The sequence below is a fragment of the Myxocyprinus asiaticus genome, chromosome 11, assembly GCF_019703515.2.
Source record: "Myxocyprinus asiaticus isolate MX2 ecotype Aquarium Trade chromosome 11, UBuf_Myxa_2, whole genome shotgun sequence".
Lineage (NCBI taxonomy): Eukaryota > Metazoa > Chordata > Actinopteri > Cypriniformes > Catostomidae > Myxocyprinus > Myxocyprinus asiaticus.
The window spans coordinates 5231765-5247639 of record NC_059354.1 but is presented as its reverse complement, the minus strand read 5'-3'; the positions used below and the strand labels follow the sequence as shown (position 1 = coordinate 5247639).

The window sequence follows — 15875 nt, the reverse complement described above, 5'->3', positions numbered from 1 at the left end:
TGTGTGTGTGAGCATGAGAGACCAGAAGTGTGTGACCCTCTTTGGAAATGATCTGACTGTAGTGAGCATGGAGATGAAAGCTGAGGGAAAATTGCAGAGACTCGAGAAACATAAGACGTCACGGCAAAATTAAACACACACATCTGTTTACAGAGAGGGAGAGTGTAGAGGAAATGAGCGGTAGGTTAGTAGAGAAATGAGAGCAGGTCAGACTTTGTGTAATTGCAGTTGTGCCCTTTTATGTGGTGTCTGTGACCAACACACTCTCAGACTCACCCTCATCTCAAATACACAAGATCGCTGCCCTGTCTCTGTGTGTATGATGTTTATTAGATGTTTTTTTTTTAGTAGGCATGTGATGTAAGTGACTCAAATAAATGACAGTTAAATTTATTAGCATTGGTCTGATAATATCAGGGTCGATTTGTTACAATTAAAATAATAGTCTGTACCAAGTTACAGAAGTACTAAACAGTTACCCTTAGTTAGACTAATCAGTTATCTTTTCTACTGTAAATTACTTGATAATATATTAAGACAGAGATAGCATTTCTGATTTAAATTTGGTAAGTTCGATTCACAGGGTTCCTACGGTCATGGAAAACCTGGAAATATCAGGGAATTTTCAAGTGGTTTTTACCTTATTGTTTTAGTAAGGTAGGTGTATTGATATATTGGAGCATACAGATAAAAATGATTAAATAACATTCTTTGTTAATTTAGAAAAAAAAGCATGTTTTCTGTAAAAGCCTTGATTATTTTAACCAGATTTTTTGCTGTATTTACTTTTTGCATTGATCATTTTTAATCGACTTTGCAACAATTGCTGTTTAGTCAAAGAAATGGTTCCTCAAACTGAAAAAAATGTATCCTTTTAAGCCATTTCAGAGTAATAAATACATACTAGGGATGCACCGATTTGCCAAATGTGTGTGCCAGTAACAATATGCGATTAGAACATCTGCTGATACCGATAGTTTAGCGGTTCTGCTTTTTTTATGCTGCGTTGTTTGAAATCACTGATAATTTCACAACTTTGAAAGAAACCTATATAATAACTTGATTCTCTTTGTCTCTACATGTCGTCCATGTTCCAGAGTAACTGGTCTCAGTTGAAAACAGAACCCTAAAAAAGCACGTTATGACCTCAGGATAACATTCTAATCTCTCATTAACTGAATTCTGAATATGTTTTTGTCAGGCTGTGATAGGGACCAAGGCGGTCACAAGGAAAATCACGCTGGAGAGAAGGAATGGCGTTCCAAAAGATCTTTGGTGCAAAATGTGCAAATTAATATTGTTTAAATGCGTACATAAAAACAAGATTACATTTTAAAAAATGCTTAAATTTAGACAGTTTTTGGTACTAAGAGCGGTACCTACTCCCCTCCCTATACTCTGGAGCCCTGACTTTCCTTGTACTCAAGCAGTGCTAACAACCTTGTTCCATGTACTCAAACACCCTTCATCCATTTTGTTTCCCCCCTAGTGGCAGTTGGTTTAAATCTTGGTCCGTCAGCATCATCTTGGTCATAGGATGGACTGCACTTTCTTATTTACAATAGAATACTTAGATGATAAATTGATACCAACTAAAGCCTTAATCAGCTAAATAAAAGGGCACTGCATCTATGTGCACAATTTGGGATGGAATTCACAGACACTTAATCATTAATCTTATAGTTCATACAAAATCCCTTTAGTTTAAACCTGGCCCACCAACATCTACTCAGTTTGCTTGCATAAAACAAGACTTGTACTACACATAGATAACTAATATTGGCGTGGTATTCATGCTGCCCACCACCCCTAGGTTGTTTTTTTCCCCTCCATTATCTACATCTTATGGAGTTTTGTGTTCCTTTGGCTTGCTCACTGGGAGCATTAAGACTATAATTTTTAAGGTATGCTTTTTAATCTCGTTGTTCAGTATAATCGCACAATGAGGACTTTAATAGCATCATTTTTTGTTACAGCATACTTTTCTGTAAAGCTGCTTTGAAACGATGTGTGTTGTGAAAATAAATATAAAACTAATAAATACGACTTGACTACAGAATTTTGCTGCCTTTTTTTAATTGGACCATACCATTATTTGAAATAAAATTAAACCTCTCCTCCCCATTTTTAAATACAATATAATTGAATAAATAAATAAGAACAAGAGTTAAAATGAGTGTTAAAACAAACTCCAAAAACTACAATAAAAATGGCATAACAAAACAGTAAAGATTTCCTTAAATAGCTAAAATGAGTGCTCACCCATTAGGTGCATGCTTCCCTGATGGTTATGCCCACTTGCTAAAACAGGAAATCAAGCAGCAATCCCCAAGTGAACACTGTGAAATGCTGAATAAATCTATAAATAAGTCCTTGGTAACATTAAAATTCCCTGTTGGGAGACTGCTCCACAGGCTCACATTAAATTGGTAAGATTTTGTAATTTTTTGAATTCTGAATGAATGAATCCTGTCCCTTTTTAGTTGAATCAGCCTCCGCTTTAGCATTAACAAACTCTAAACTCGCGCTTTAAGGTGAGTAATGAAATGAGTCGCGTTATCAGTTTAAACAGTAGTTCCACCTCGTGAAATTCTAGCAGTGCAAAGCTTACAAACTGCAACTCTGCTTTCATTGTCGCCCAATTCAAAGTAATTCCACGCAAGTGACATTTTCTTTCACACACAATAGGAGTTGAAGGCTAATTGTAAATTTTTAATTGGCCCTGATTATCGGCTGTTTTATTCAATCAGCTGATGTCCTATATTGTATATAATTGCATTCATCGGCCGATACTAACGATTGGTCGTTACATCGCTGCATCACTAATAAATATCAACATATCGTAAAGGCTGAAAAATATTGAGGTAAAAATAGTGAAATATTTTAGCTGTAGCGCCCACCCCACACTGTATTAAAAGTGTTAAGCAAGAGTTTTATATGCAGTGTGTCTGACAGCTCTCCCCTGAACACACATACACACACTTTCTATCTCTCCCTCCATTCCTGCCAGTGTGTAATCATTTCATCAACTCTCACACTCCTGTCTGCAGTACATAACAAATCACTCTGGGTGACATTGGGAGGCTTTCCCATCTCTCTTTCTCTCTCTCTCTCTCTGATGGAGTGATTGGTAGAAGAGATGCTTGTGAGGATGTTGAAGGCTCAGCTCTGTGTAGGTCGGGAGGTGTGTGTGGCTACTTTGCCCAGCGAGACGTAGATCACAGATCAGACTGGCACATACTCATCGACGGATTCATTTTTGAACAACTCAGCATCTTGTGATTTGAGAATCAACCCTCAATAAATACCATTGTCAGAAGCATCTGAAACGGGTGCAAATGTGCACAAATTCTACAGTACATCCTCAGTTTCTCATGCATTTCTCTTCAGATCATTATAGAGTGCAATAGTCAGGTTCCGTAAGTAATCTCATTAACTTCACTGTTTTGTAACAGTATCTTATAAACCTGTCTAGACCTGTCGATACACTTCTGTAGAAATCACAAGTCAGTGTGATTCCATGTTGATGAACAGCTGAATTCCCAGTGAAGGACTACAGCTACCCATAATCCTGAAGAGTGATCCAGCAATCAGAGCAGAATCAGCCAAATGCACTCAGCAGTGACCGACCAGTCAGATGAAGCATTGCAAATGACATAATCAGTTAGGTTTCCCTATACATGAATGAAAACATGCAGCTCAACAGACAATTAAACAGGCAAAAAAATCATACAGACTTACATTGAGGGAGGGATCTCAGCCATATCTAGAGACCAGAATATTATAGAGTCTTACAGATGGGCTGTTTTGATCTGGGCCAGAAACCAGTCGTACACTAGCATTTTGGTGACAAGTTTCGCACGGGCTAACAAATTTAGTTTTCTAGCCCTTGTTTTCTGCAGACGTGCTCAGCGAGGTGGCTGTACATGTGCAGGTGGAAATCACTCTCATTACCGTCTGATGTACACCTCGGTCTGCTGCAGCACTGTGGGTTTGTGAAAGTATGAAATTGAATTAAAGGTGATTGTTTTAATCACCCTTGAGCTCAGAGGAGGGTTAATATCCTGTGCTAATCACGAGCAGCCTCTTGTATGGAGAGCATCTCTCTTTAAGTGAGGAACCCTCAGCCCTGCTCTTCACAGATATTAGCACCATCAGTGAATGACACACATGCTACATTAATAATAAGGATAATAAAGCCCGTCCTGCACCAATTTTCTTTCATTTTGTTTCATAAATTTGCTCCATCCTAAAAAGATTCGGAAAGTCTTCTCTCAAAGAAGACTTAAAGAAGATCATGAGAGATTAATGTGATATAGTGTCTCAAAATTGATTGCACTGTTTGCCTAGACAACAAATTAGGGCATCATTCAAGCATTCAAATCCAGCGTTCAGTTGTTCATATAATATTTATTATAGGATTAATGATTTTGACTTCAGTTTCATTGGTAATGCTTTATGCATTGTTATAGCAACATCAAAGAGTTTTCAAAAAAGTAAATTAGGACGTCTTGAGCATTCAGTGAAATTTACTGCAAGCAACATTTAAATCGCAAATATTATCAGATAGCTTTTTCCAGGTATTATAGACCTCCTTGGTAGATTCATATGAAAAATTCAGATTTTCGAATGTTGTATTTGTTGGACAACTTTGATTTTGAATGTTGGTGATCAAAAGTTTTAAATGTGCATTTGATGCCCAAAAAACGCTGTCGAACATGATCTTTGTTGATTTGGAATGTTGCTGACCAAACATTCAAAATGTGCCTGTGATGTGAAAAAAATGCTGTCGTACGCTGATCTTTGTTGATCAACGTTGATTTTTAATGTTGCTTTATGAGCATTTCTATGATGCCAAAAAATGCTGTTGAACGCTGATCTTGGTTGATCGATGTTTATTTCGAATGTTGTTGGTTACACGTTTGAACACGCCAATGATGTCCAAAAATGTTGCTGAATGTTCATCAGCGTTGATTTCATAAGTTGCTTTTCGAACATTGTATTATGTCTAAAAATGCTGTAGAGCTCTGATCTTTGTTGATCAACTTTGATTTTGAATGTTGTGGATCAAACATTTGAACGTGCATATGACGCCCGAAAAGGATGTTGGAATATGATATTTGTTTCTCAGCATTTATCTCAAATGTTTAATGTTGCTGATTAATCTCTGTTGATCAACATTGATTTCAAATGTTGCTTTTCAAAACGTGCCTATAGACTGCAGGAACTTTTCCTTGTTCCTGGAACTATTTCAGGTTCTCGTGGTTTTTCCACCACATGAACGAGTTCCACGTGGAACTAAAACCAGGAACCTTTATAGTGCTTGCTGCTGAGGTGATACTTTCCTTGCAAAGTGGAACTATTTGGGTGAAGTCAGAACAACAAATGCTTCTCATTGGTCAAGAAAAATATGTCATCAGACAGCTGATACCGGTTTTTAAAAGACTGGTTAGTAAGCTTTGCTAAAACTTTTGTTGAGTTATTAAAGGAATAATTCACCCAAAAATGAAAATTCTCTCATCATTTACTCACCCTCATGTCATCCCAGATGTGTATGACTTACTTTCTTCATCAGAACAGAAATGTCAGATTTTTAGAAGAATATTTCAGCTCTGTTGGTCCATACAATGCATCGCGTGCTGTGCTTATTGTAGTAGATGACAAAACAGAGTGCGCATTCACTGTAGACTAGGGATGGGCAACTTTGAAGGGGGCGAGGGCCAACTTTTTTCTCCTTTCTACCAAGGGGCCGGATTACAAATCCACACTCTAACAATGTTCACCCCTTTACTCAATTTCCTCATTATTGTGGGTAATCTATGCACAACTAATGCAATGTTCTTTTAAAGATTTTGTTACCTATATACATTTTTTTATTTAACAATAATTTTAAAAACTAATAATAATTTTGTAACTTACATGTGCCGTTCACATGTAAAAAAATCATGTTCAATTGATAAGCAATATATTCAGACTTACATTTTCAAGAAAATGTATCTCATTTGCATTTGCAAACACACAAATGAACAGACAACATTTTCAACCCCACCTCATAAAACAGCTTATAGATATTAGTTCAGCTCTAAATATTATCATCAATAACAATACTGGATACAAGAACATAACTTTTCAGTGCATTAATACAAAACATTTCTGCACCACAACATACACGCACGGACCAAACAGTCCCATGCGTCAGAGAACATTCTCTCTATTCACAAGACTTCTCAACAATCAGTTCTCTCGCTTATAGCAACTTTTTGGTTTTTCGCAAGCACGAGCGAAACAGCATTAGATGTCTTTGGTGATTCCTGTTCTGTCACGGATTTCGTAAAAACTTTTGATGCCCTTTACCCTTGTTTTTTATTTACCCTTTACATCTGTGAGGAGAGCAGCTCTGGTGTATGTATCTCTCATACTGTACGTCTCTTTGATCACTTGATCAGTGGTGTATTTGCAAATCAAATTAAAATGTTGTATATGGTCCTGCGTAGGGCTGGGTGATATATCGATGAAGAATATCGCGATGATTTTAATGTGCTTTCATTTGGCCATTAAGTTTCATAAAGAGCACATCAGTAGACTAATTTCACGATCCTTCAGGGCCGCACAATTAAACAAAATAACATCAAAATGGTTATTAATCCATTTAATTTAATTTAATCAATCCATGATTTAAAGACAGATAAACATGGTCTGTGTGTGATTCAAAACAAACTAGTGACCCGCTGATCTGTGTGCACGTGCATGGCAGCGCTCTCAGATCAGTTCACATGCATTGTGAAATCAAAGTAATGCAGGTTCAAGCATTCGTGCAATTCCAAACATTAGTAACAGTTACAAGTTATTATACAAATTTACAAATACGGCACAGAATAACAGAAAAGGAGGAGATTACAGCATTTCAGGAAATGCAGAATAGTGTAAACTGTCAAATACATTAAATTCTTGAACAATTAAATACATTAAAGTCTTTCCTGTGTCAAAATAAAAGCTCCATGTGAAGTTGAAGTGAATACGACATCACTTTTAGTGTCAAAATTAAAGCCCCCGGGTGAAGATGAAGTAAACAGGACAGAAGTATATTACTTTTATATAACGCAAATCTAATAATCAGAATAATAATGATAATTCAGCATTATATTATAATAATAAACCTGACGTGTCCCACAGTTATAATTTAGTATTATGCAATGTTCAACTGGTGGTTCAAAAATAAGTCAGTGAAGTAGCTTTGCACACATTATTAATTCACAAAAATGTATTAGTAAAAACAGTTGAAGGTAAATAATGCTTTTTATTAAGCTACTATGTATCATTGTATATGAAATATAAAGTGCATATCAATGAAAATGATTGAGTTTGATTCTCCCTTGTGTTTATTTAATGAAAAACTAAGTATTAGATTTTTATTAATGTATTTAAAATATTGAATCTATTTGGCTACGGTGGCTGTTTGGATGAAATGATAGTTCCTCTGATTAAACAAAACAAACAAAAAACACTTTAGAGCCATTTTAGAGCAAATATCGTCAATAGGCTGAAAAATATCGAGATATAATTTTTTAAGACATATTGCCCAGCCCTAGTCATACTTAAAAAACTTGAAGATGCAGTATGTAAGATTCAGAAACCCTTGTTATTAATGACACCTGTGGCCGTTAAGTGAACTGCAGCCAGCTACCTGTTGCTCGTGCTCGTGCACACACTCCATAGGGACGCGAGCGAGCATCAGCCAAAACAATGACGTAACGTACAAAGAGACTGAACATGATTCACCGACATCATGCTGACAGATGAGGTAGAATAATTAAAATTACACAGTTATGATTGTTTTACTACAAACTTTGAGACTAAACTAACACTACTTATCAGCTAACATAGCATACTGATACACACATACAGCTACATACTACCGAACTATACCAGACAGTTTACTGTTCCACTGTTATGTTGCACTATTGTATGTTTTGTATGTCATATGTTGTACTACGATATTTGCTTAAATTTATCCTGTATACCTGACTTCAGTATAAAGAGAAGATCGTTGAAATTATTTGAAAGTTACGAAGCAAGGTAGCTTACAACTCGTCAGCATTGAGCAGGCAAAAATTACACGGATCAATCCTTATGGCACTATATTTCACATGCTTTGCAGTTATGTAAGCTTACCTGTCCAATAAGAAGAACGCCAATTCAGGGTCGGTTTTGATCCCCAAAACCAAACGAAGATCCCTCCAGGAATCAAATGCCCTGCTGATGTTCACTCTAGTTTTCGCTCGACCATGATCACGTTCCCGCTTAGCCAGACGGGATTCAGTAGATAAATGTTTTGTTTTGTTTTTTTGGTTTCTTTGGCTTACTCTGGGTTTGTGTAGGAGTCGGTGTTGTGCTGGGAGCCGGACGTTTGCTGGATTCCATCTCTAAGTTAACGTTACCTAGTGTTGCAGTTTGTTGTCGCTGTTGAATAGCGGAAGAGAAGCTACTGAGGCAAGACTCTCGGGAGCGTGCATAAACGTCACATCTTTTGGATTTTTCTGGCAAAACCGACCCACTCCCTTCACAGGAAAATCAGTGTACAGGCTTTAATAGGCAACGTAGGAAGTCCGGGAAGGGCTCATTTTATAAGTTGTGTTAAAAGCCGTTCACACATTGGCAAAAAAAAAAAAGACTAATATTACATGAAAATTGTTACATATTGCACCTTTAATTGAGAAACACTCGAAGGAAACATGCTATTGTTTTAATTTATTATTTACATTGAAATGTAACATTTTAAAAGGCTAAAGGGGTGTGTTTAATAGCATATTACTTATTTTTTTCTGTGGTGTCGAAATTGCTATAGAAAATCGTGAAATTTTTATTGATATCAGTTCTGACTGCTCAAATTTTGGTATCATGACAACACTAATGACCAAAAATGCTGTAAAATGTTGACCTTTGTTTTACAGCATTGATCTCAAATGTTTAATGATGCTGATACCTTGGATGCCCAGAAATGCTGTTTAATGCTGATCATTTATGTATTGACACCATATTGAAGCTTCGATGTTGGCTAGTACGTTTAATATCAGTTTTTGAGAAGACATCTGTTCTCCTGTACTTCCTGTGTGAGCTCTCTGGAGGAGGACGTGGCCCTGAAGAGCTGCACACGTCTCTTTGTTTCATTTTGACTGTTAAAGCCCAACACAAACAAGCCGTTCATTCAGTGCTGCAGGAGTCCTGAAATTGTATTCAGAGAGCCGATGTTTGCTCAGGCTTCTTTCACAAGCACAAATGTGAAAGTCAGCGCTCTGAAGTCTCACTCTATCTCCTTTTCTACAGGCGTCTGACGGACTCGGTGCACCTGCAGAGGACATCAAAGAGCATTAGTCTTGTTCTCGAACAACCTCTGACCCCATGGGGCGCTTGCATTAATACATTGTCCTTTTAACAAAGCCTGCCGATTACCGGCCTCTCTCTCTCTCTCTCTCTCTCTCTCTCTCTCTCTCTCTCTCTCTCTCTCTGCTTGCACCCTCCCCCTGCAAAAAGCTTTTATTTCTTGAGGGATACAAAAGCTATAATTGCTGCTGCTTTGAGATGAGGTGTCGAAGACAAGGGGATCTGCCATCAGGGTGAATTCTGTTAAATGTTTCTCTCTCTCTCCTTCCCTCTGTGGGGTCACCAGGATCACTTGCTTTTCTCCAAATGGGCATTTTTACTGGCAGGTGCATTACACCCCTTATTTTCAGATTGTCTTTTCGCTGCTAATGCCTGGCAGGTTGATTGCTCGGGTCTGGCTGGCGGAGAAAGGGCCGTGTTGCGTTCGGGCCCCGGACTGAAAGACACTGATTACTGTTTTCCTCCAAGCCTGATTGAGGCCCTTGAAAGGAAAGATTTTAACCTTCTCTTCTCTCTCCTTCATGAGTACGGGCCAGGCGCGGCGAGATGGCCCATGTCATCAGAACAACTCTATAACCCCCCTCTCCACACTGGCCCTCCTGTGAGAGCCGTGGAGGACACGTTCCCAATGTAAAATCTGACAGATGACATTATCATTTTGATTATTGCAGGAAAAGGGTGATTTCACTCTCTATTGAAACAAGTTTTTCGGGTCTTGTAAAAAAGCATGCCATTTACATGGGGGGAGTGCGGAAACCTTTGTTTTGCTTATTGTACATAATTATTTGTGGAGAAATTAAAGGGAAAGATCACCCAAAAATAGAAATCTGTCATCATTTATTCGCTGTCATGTCGTTCCATATTTGATTTGTACGGAGCCCTTTAGAGGACAGTAAGGGAATTTATTTTCAGAAATAGATGTGCGTTCCCTCACAACAGAGGGAACATATTTTTGAGGGTCGAAGTTTTAAAATAATAATAATAATAATAAAAATAAAATGCATTTCTTGCCATCTGGACCTATACATGAAATTCAATTTTTTTTTAAATTGCAGGTAATACCTACTGTTGAACATTCACATTCCATAAAACAAATGGTGCAATAAACTGAAGAATAAGGAATAAATTGTTTATTATTGTTATTTTCACAGACGCCAATACTGATATTCATTATTTAAGCGAAGGCAAGATCAAGCCTATATATTACCGATTTGTTTTCAGTCGGCATAGCTGCAAATTGAATATGTATTAAGTACTATCTTACCGCATTTAATAAAGAAAGTTATAAACTTTGATGAACAAGTTAGTTTACTGCCATAATCTAATAAATAGGGTTTAATACAAGAATTACACTCTTTAATTTAAAAATTGTTCTTTTAAAATGTAAAATTATTTCAGAAATAAAGACATTCTACTTTGATCGCTCGCTGCCACTCAAGCGATGTAAGATTAATATGGCCGCAGCCACTCATCTATAGTCAGCTTTTTCCTCCTCACTAGTGCTTTAGGTTTGAAACTGATCCTAGACCAGCAGCTACGCGCACCATCATCCCTGATCAGCATTTGGAATAGACCTTATTGACACTAGCGCTATCTTCGATCTTTAACGGCAATGAAAACGAGGCTGTGAGGAATAGACTTACCACCTCTTCTGTGGCACACACAGTATAAAGCTGTATAAAGCTCCAAGGTCCCATCTGATTTCCCACAAGTCTTGTTTTCTGGTGTTTTTTGTCTACTGAATGTTTTTGTCACATGTTCCTGCTTGAGAAACTAACTGCGCTGTTCAGTTCAGTCAGTCACTTTCACACAGTTCAGGACAGCATAGCTGCTGTCTGGATAGATGTCTATCTGTTATCCGTTTGACAAAGTTGTTTACCTGCTATAATGCTTGGATATGTTTTCTGGTAGGGTTGGTTGAAGGTTATGTTGGTTGTCATGCTCGTATGAATCGAACAATACTCATGTGTTTACTGATTGCGATGTATCCATGTTGTCGGGGGAAGGTACAGTGACATGTTTACTAACATTCATGAGTTCTAAAATTGACTTCTTGTTATTGTTATATTGCATATTCAAGCATATAATTTTCATGTTTAACAAAGTGTATTTTATCCCCATTATTATTAAATCCTCATTTTATGTTTTTAGTTCACAGTGTTATTATGTGTATTGCATTGACGTATTGTTGTAGTATTACAGTGCACTTGCATTATCAACTGAGGCTGTATAATATAATATAAAATAATAAAGTCTTTCATATAACTCCCTTGCAATAAGATTTGCATTGCCTCGCAAAATATAATGCTGTCTCACATAAAGTTTACACCCCCTCATAATAGTCAACGCTCCCTCACAGTACGTTTTTGCATTCTCTCGTAATAGTTTATATTCACTTGACACAAGTATTGCGTTCTCTCGCCACAGTTTGCATTGCCTCACAGTAAGTATTTTGTGCTACATTTATGCTACCTTGCAATAGTTAATGCTACTTCGCAAAACGTTTTGCATTTCCTCGCAATAGTTTAAGCTCCCTTGCAATTGTAAGGAAACGCAAAATGCACTGAACAAAAAGAACATTGCGAGGGAACACAAAACTATTCCAGAAATACATTCCCTCCCCGTCCTCTAAGGGGCTTTATAGATTTAAGAGCTACAGCAGAGGGGGATATTTTCAGGGAGTAATGACTTTGGTCTTCACACACAGCTATCGTATGACTTCAGAAGACTTGGGATATAGCACACGTCATATGGAATACTTTTTTGGTACTTTTATGATGTATTTTTTTTTTCACTTTGGAGCTTAAGCCAGCCTTCATTCACTTTCATTATATGGAAAAGAATGGCCAGAATACAGACAGAAAAAAAAATATTTAACAGAAGACACAAAGTCATATGGGTTTGAAATGACATGAGGGTGAGTGAATAAAGATGTTTTTAATTTTTGGCTGAACTTTTCCATGAACAGTTTTTCCTGAACTTTGCGTTTATTGGAGCATCAGTATTGTGGGTGATGAGCTCTGTGTGTGGCTTACAGCTGGACAGGCTCATGTTTAGGGAGTGAATAGCGGTCCACAGACCCCCTGCCGACTCTCTAATTGCACTGACTTCTGTATCCGGAGAGAGTCTTGACTGCGGGCAGTGAGGCAGAAAGCCCTGTGCCATCCCAGTGCCACCACACACACACTCGCAGCCAAACCATCTGCCTAACACACACTCACACACCCATCAGCTGTCTCAGCCAATGGCACCTGCTGCCGTGCGTGCGTGTGTGTGTGGGATGCTCTGTTTAATAGTCCCTGTCTCAGTTACGTTGGGAGTGTGTTGGGGGGCTGTAGGATAAGACCTCTGTGATGCTTTAGTCTCCTGTAGAGCAGAGAGAGGACGGACTCGCGGATGCAGATACAATGTTCAAACAGACACACTACACTACTTTTGCAATCCATTTTTTCCTTTGGGATTTCATCAAATTCTTCATAAAGAATTGTAAGCCATGAACCAAACCAACCAGCTCCGAGGTGAATCACAACATTACAAACATTGATTTGAAGCAAAAATGTATTTGAAAATCAGACAAAAAGACAAAGTTACAAGACAGATCAGATGTAATTGATTTGAAAACAATGTAAAAATGTAAAAATATTTAAAGTTGTTGATTGAGAGTGTAGGGAGTGGTACTCGATGGCGTCATTAATGGTGCATCATGGGAGTGGGTGGTCCCTACTAAGCAAATTTGCCACGTTTCGTTGACTCAGATTCTGATTGGCGGGTCTTTCTCTTCAGGATCATGGGAAGTGTAGTTCTTCATCAAGAATTCTGCTACTAAACACATTTTTTTTTTTTTAAATAAAGTTGAAATAAAGTGGACAGATGGCTTCAGCAGAAGCATATACCATCTAAAAACAACCTCAGAGCTCACGGTAGGTCGTTCAGATCTATTCTCCTGTGGAAAAAAAATAATGAGATTTTTACTTCCAGAATCAGACTGTTTCGCTCTGTTGAAGGAGTTCCCATGTTTGCTGGGAGAAAACACTTGTAGGCTATATGGATTACAGTGTCGTTGTTTAGAATTTATCAGTAGAACATTTTCATCCTCCCTGGTTTTTCTCCATGGTTGGTGTAGTACATTAAGCCACATTCAAATTTTTTAATATTCTTCCAGAAAGAGCACAGACATATGTAATATAACAATGTTTTATTGTGATGTAATTGTGCTTGCACCTCGCAGTGGTGGGAAACAGTTACTTTCTTGTTCTCCCCAGCTGTCAAGTGTAGTAGCAATATGTGCTTCCAGTCAATTTCTCTTGATTTGTTTTACCATTCATTAACAATTGAATGTGGAAATGATGCAAACAAATACTGAGACGTGCTCAGCTGTTTGGACACTAAAATACAGGACAAGTTGTCACGTGTGGATTTATTACAGAACGCAATTCTGTTCCCTTAAAAATGGGACAATTCCGGATTATATGGGCCGGTTGGCAATGGCAAACCCCAGTGCTCATGCATGTCACTATTATGAAAATGTCTTAATAAGCTGTTTTTAAGTTTATTTTGAGTAAATGATTTGGTTGGACTAGGTTTTAGGTCTGAAAATCTTGTTTCCCATGTTGTGACCACTTTAAAGACACATTACTGCAGCTGTTCATGTTTCATGTTTCTTTTTATCTTTTTTTTTTTTTTTTTTTTTTTTTTGCAGAGGAAGAGGAGGAAGAGACCCCTCCCTCACAGCCAGCAGTCGAGGCCGAGAAAGAGAAACCAGTGGAGAAACTGGAGGATGAAGGTACTTTAAGCATCAAACAAAACCAGTGTGTTTAATGCTTCATATTTCTGCCTGTTTCTAGAATATCCAAACGCTGATATTTGTTGCTATCTTATTGATGAGTGAAGAGCACACTATGGAAGTGTCACATCAGAGCCTATGAGTATTTGCAGTGTTTGTTACTCAACCCAGATATTTAAAGCAGAAGTATTCAGTGTAATGTGAATTGGAAGGCCTAATGGAATTCAGACTTTTGAATTATTGAAAAAATTTAATCACATTTTTCTTGATCTTTTAACATATAAGAGTTTATTGTACTATCAAAACATACCGTAAGTTTCAGAACTCAAGACTTCCACATTGTGATGTCACACTGTGGTAGACATTTGCATCTGACTGCCTCCACAACGACACATCAACACCTACTTTACCTTATCACTTCCATAGCCCCGCCCAGTAGTGCAGTGAGAAAGCTGGTCAGTCAAGAGAGCCAATCAGACTTTCAAGTCTTAAAGGAGAGCAGCACCAAAACCGAGTGACTGTTTTACAAATATATGACTGTTTTGTGCAAAAAAAAAAAAATGTTACTAATATTATAAGTGAACATCAAGGAACATATTTAAATAATAAAAAAGGCATGTCATGACCCCTTTAATACATTTCAGTTCAGGTTGTGGCCGCATTGTCACCTCGAATGTGCAATTACATTTTTCACTAGATAGGTAAAGTATGATTGAAGTTGACAAACTTTGATGTTGGCCTGACAAAGCCTTGTCTGAAAGTTTAAACTAGTTTGATGGCTATACAGACATTACAGTAAGACAAACAGCAGGCTAGCTACAGTTGAAGTTGGAAGTTTAAATACACCTTAGCCAAATACATTTAAACTCAGTTTTTCAAAATTCCTGACACTTAATCGTAGAAAACATTGCCTCTCTTAGGTCAGTTTGGATCACTACTTTATTTTAAGAATGTGAAATATCGGAATAATAGTAGAGAGAATGATTTATTTCAACGTTTATTTCTTTCATCACATTCCCAGTGGGACAGAAGTTTACATACACTTTGTTAGTATTTGGTAGCATTGCCTTTCAATTGTTTAACTTGGGTCAAACATTTTGGGTAGCCTTCCACAAGCTTCTCACAAAAAGTTGCTGGAATTTTGGCCCATTTGTCCAGACAGAACTGGTGTAACTGAGTCAGGTTTGTAGGTCCCCTTGCTCGCACATGATTTTTCAGTTCTGCCCACAAAATTTCTATCGGATTGAGGTCAGGGCTTTGTGATGGCCATTCCAATACCTTGACTTTGCTGTCCTTAAGCCATTTTGCCACAATTTTGGAGGTATGCTCGTGGTCATTGTCCATTTGGAAGACCCATTTGCAACCGAGCTTTAACTTCCTGGCTGAAGTCTTGAGATAATTTTCCTTCCTCATGATGCCATCTATTTTGTGAAGTGCACCAGTCCCTCTTGCAGCAAAGCACCCCCACAACATGATGCTGCCACCCCCGTGCGTCACAGCTGGGATGGTGTTCTTCGGCTTGCAAGCCTCACCCTTTTTCCTTCAAGCATAATGATGGTCATTATGGCCAAACAGTTCAATTTTTGTTTCATTAGACCAGTGGACATTTCTCCAAAAGGTAAGCTCTTTGTCCCCATGTGCACTTGCAAACTGTAGTCTGGCTTTTTTATAGCGGTTTTGGGGCAGTGACTTCTTCCTTGCTGGGCAGCCT

At 37.9% G+C, this 15875-nt stretch overlaps 1 protein-coding gene across 2 annotated transcripts in view; it reads left to right on the top strand.

The window, feature by feature from the left end:
• LOC127448065 (dynein, cytoplasmic 1, intermediate chain 2a-like) overlaps positions 1–15875 on the top strand; it is an 81223-nt gene that overhangs the window by 34917 nt on the left and 30431 nt on the right. For both annotated transcript variants that reach the window (XM_051710342.1, XM_051710341.1), the window contains one exon: positions 14081–14164. In XM_051710342.1, coding sequence (XP_051566302.1) covers positions 14081–14164 — 84 coding nt within the window. The remainder of the gene's footprint in view (positions 1–14080; positions 14165–15875) is intronic.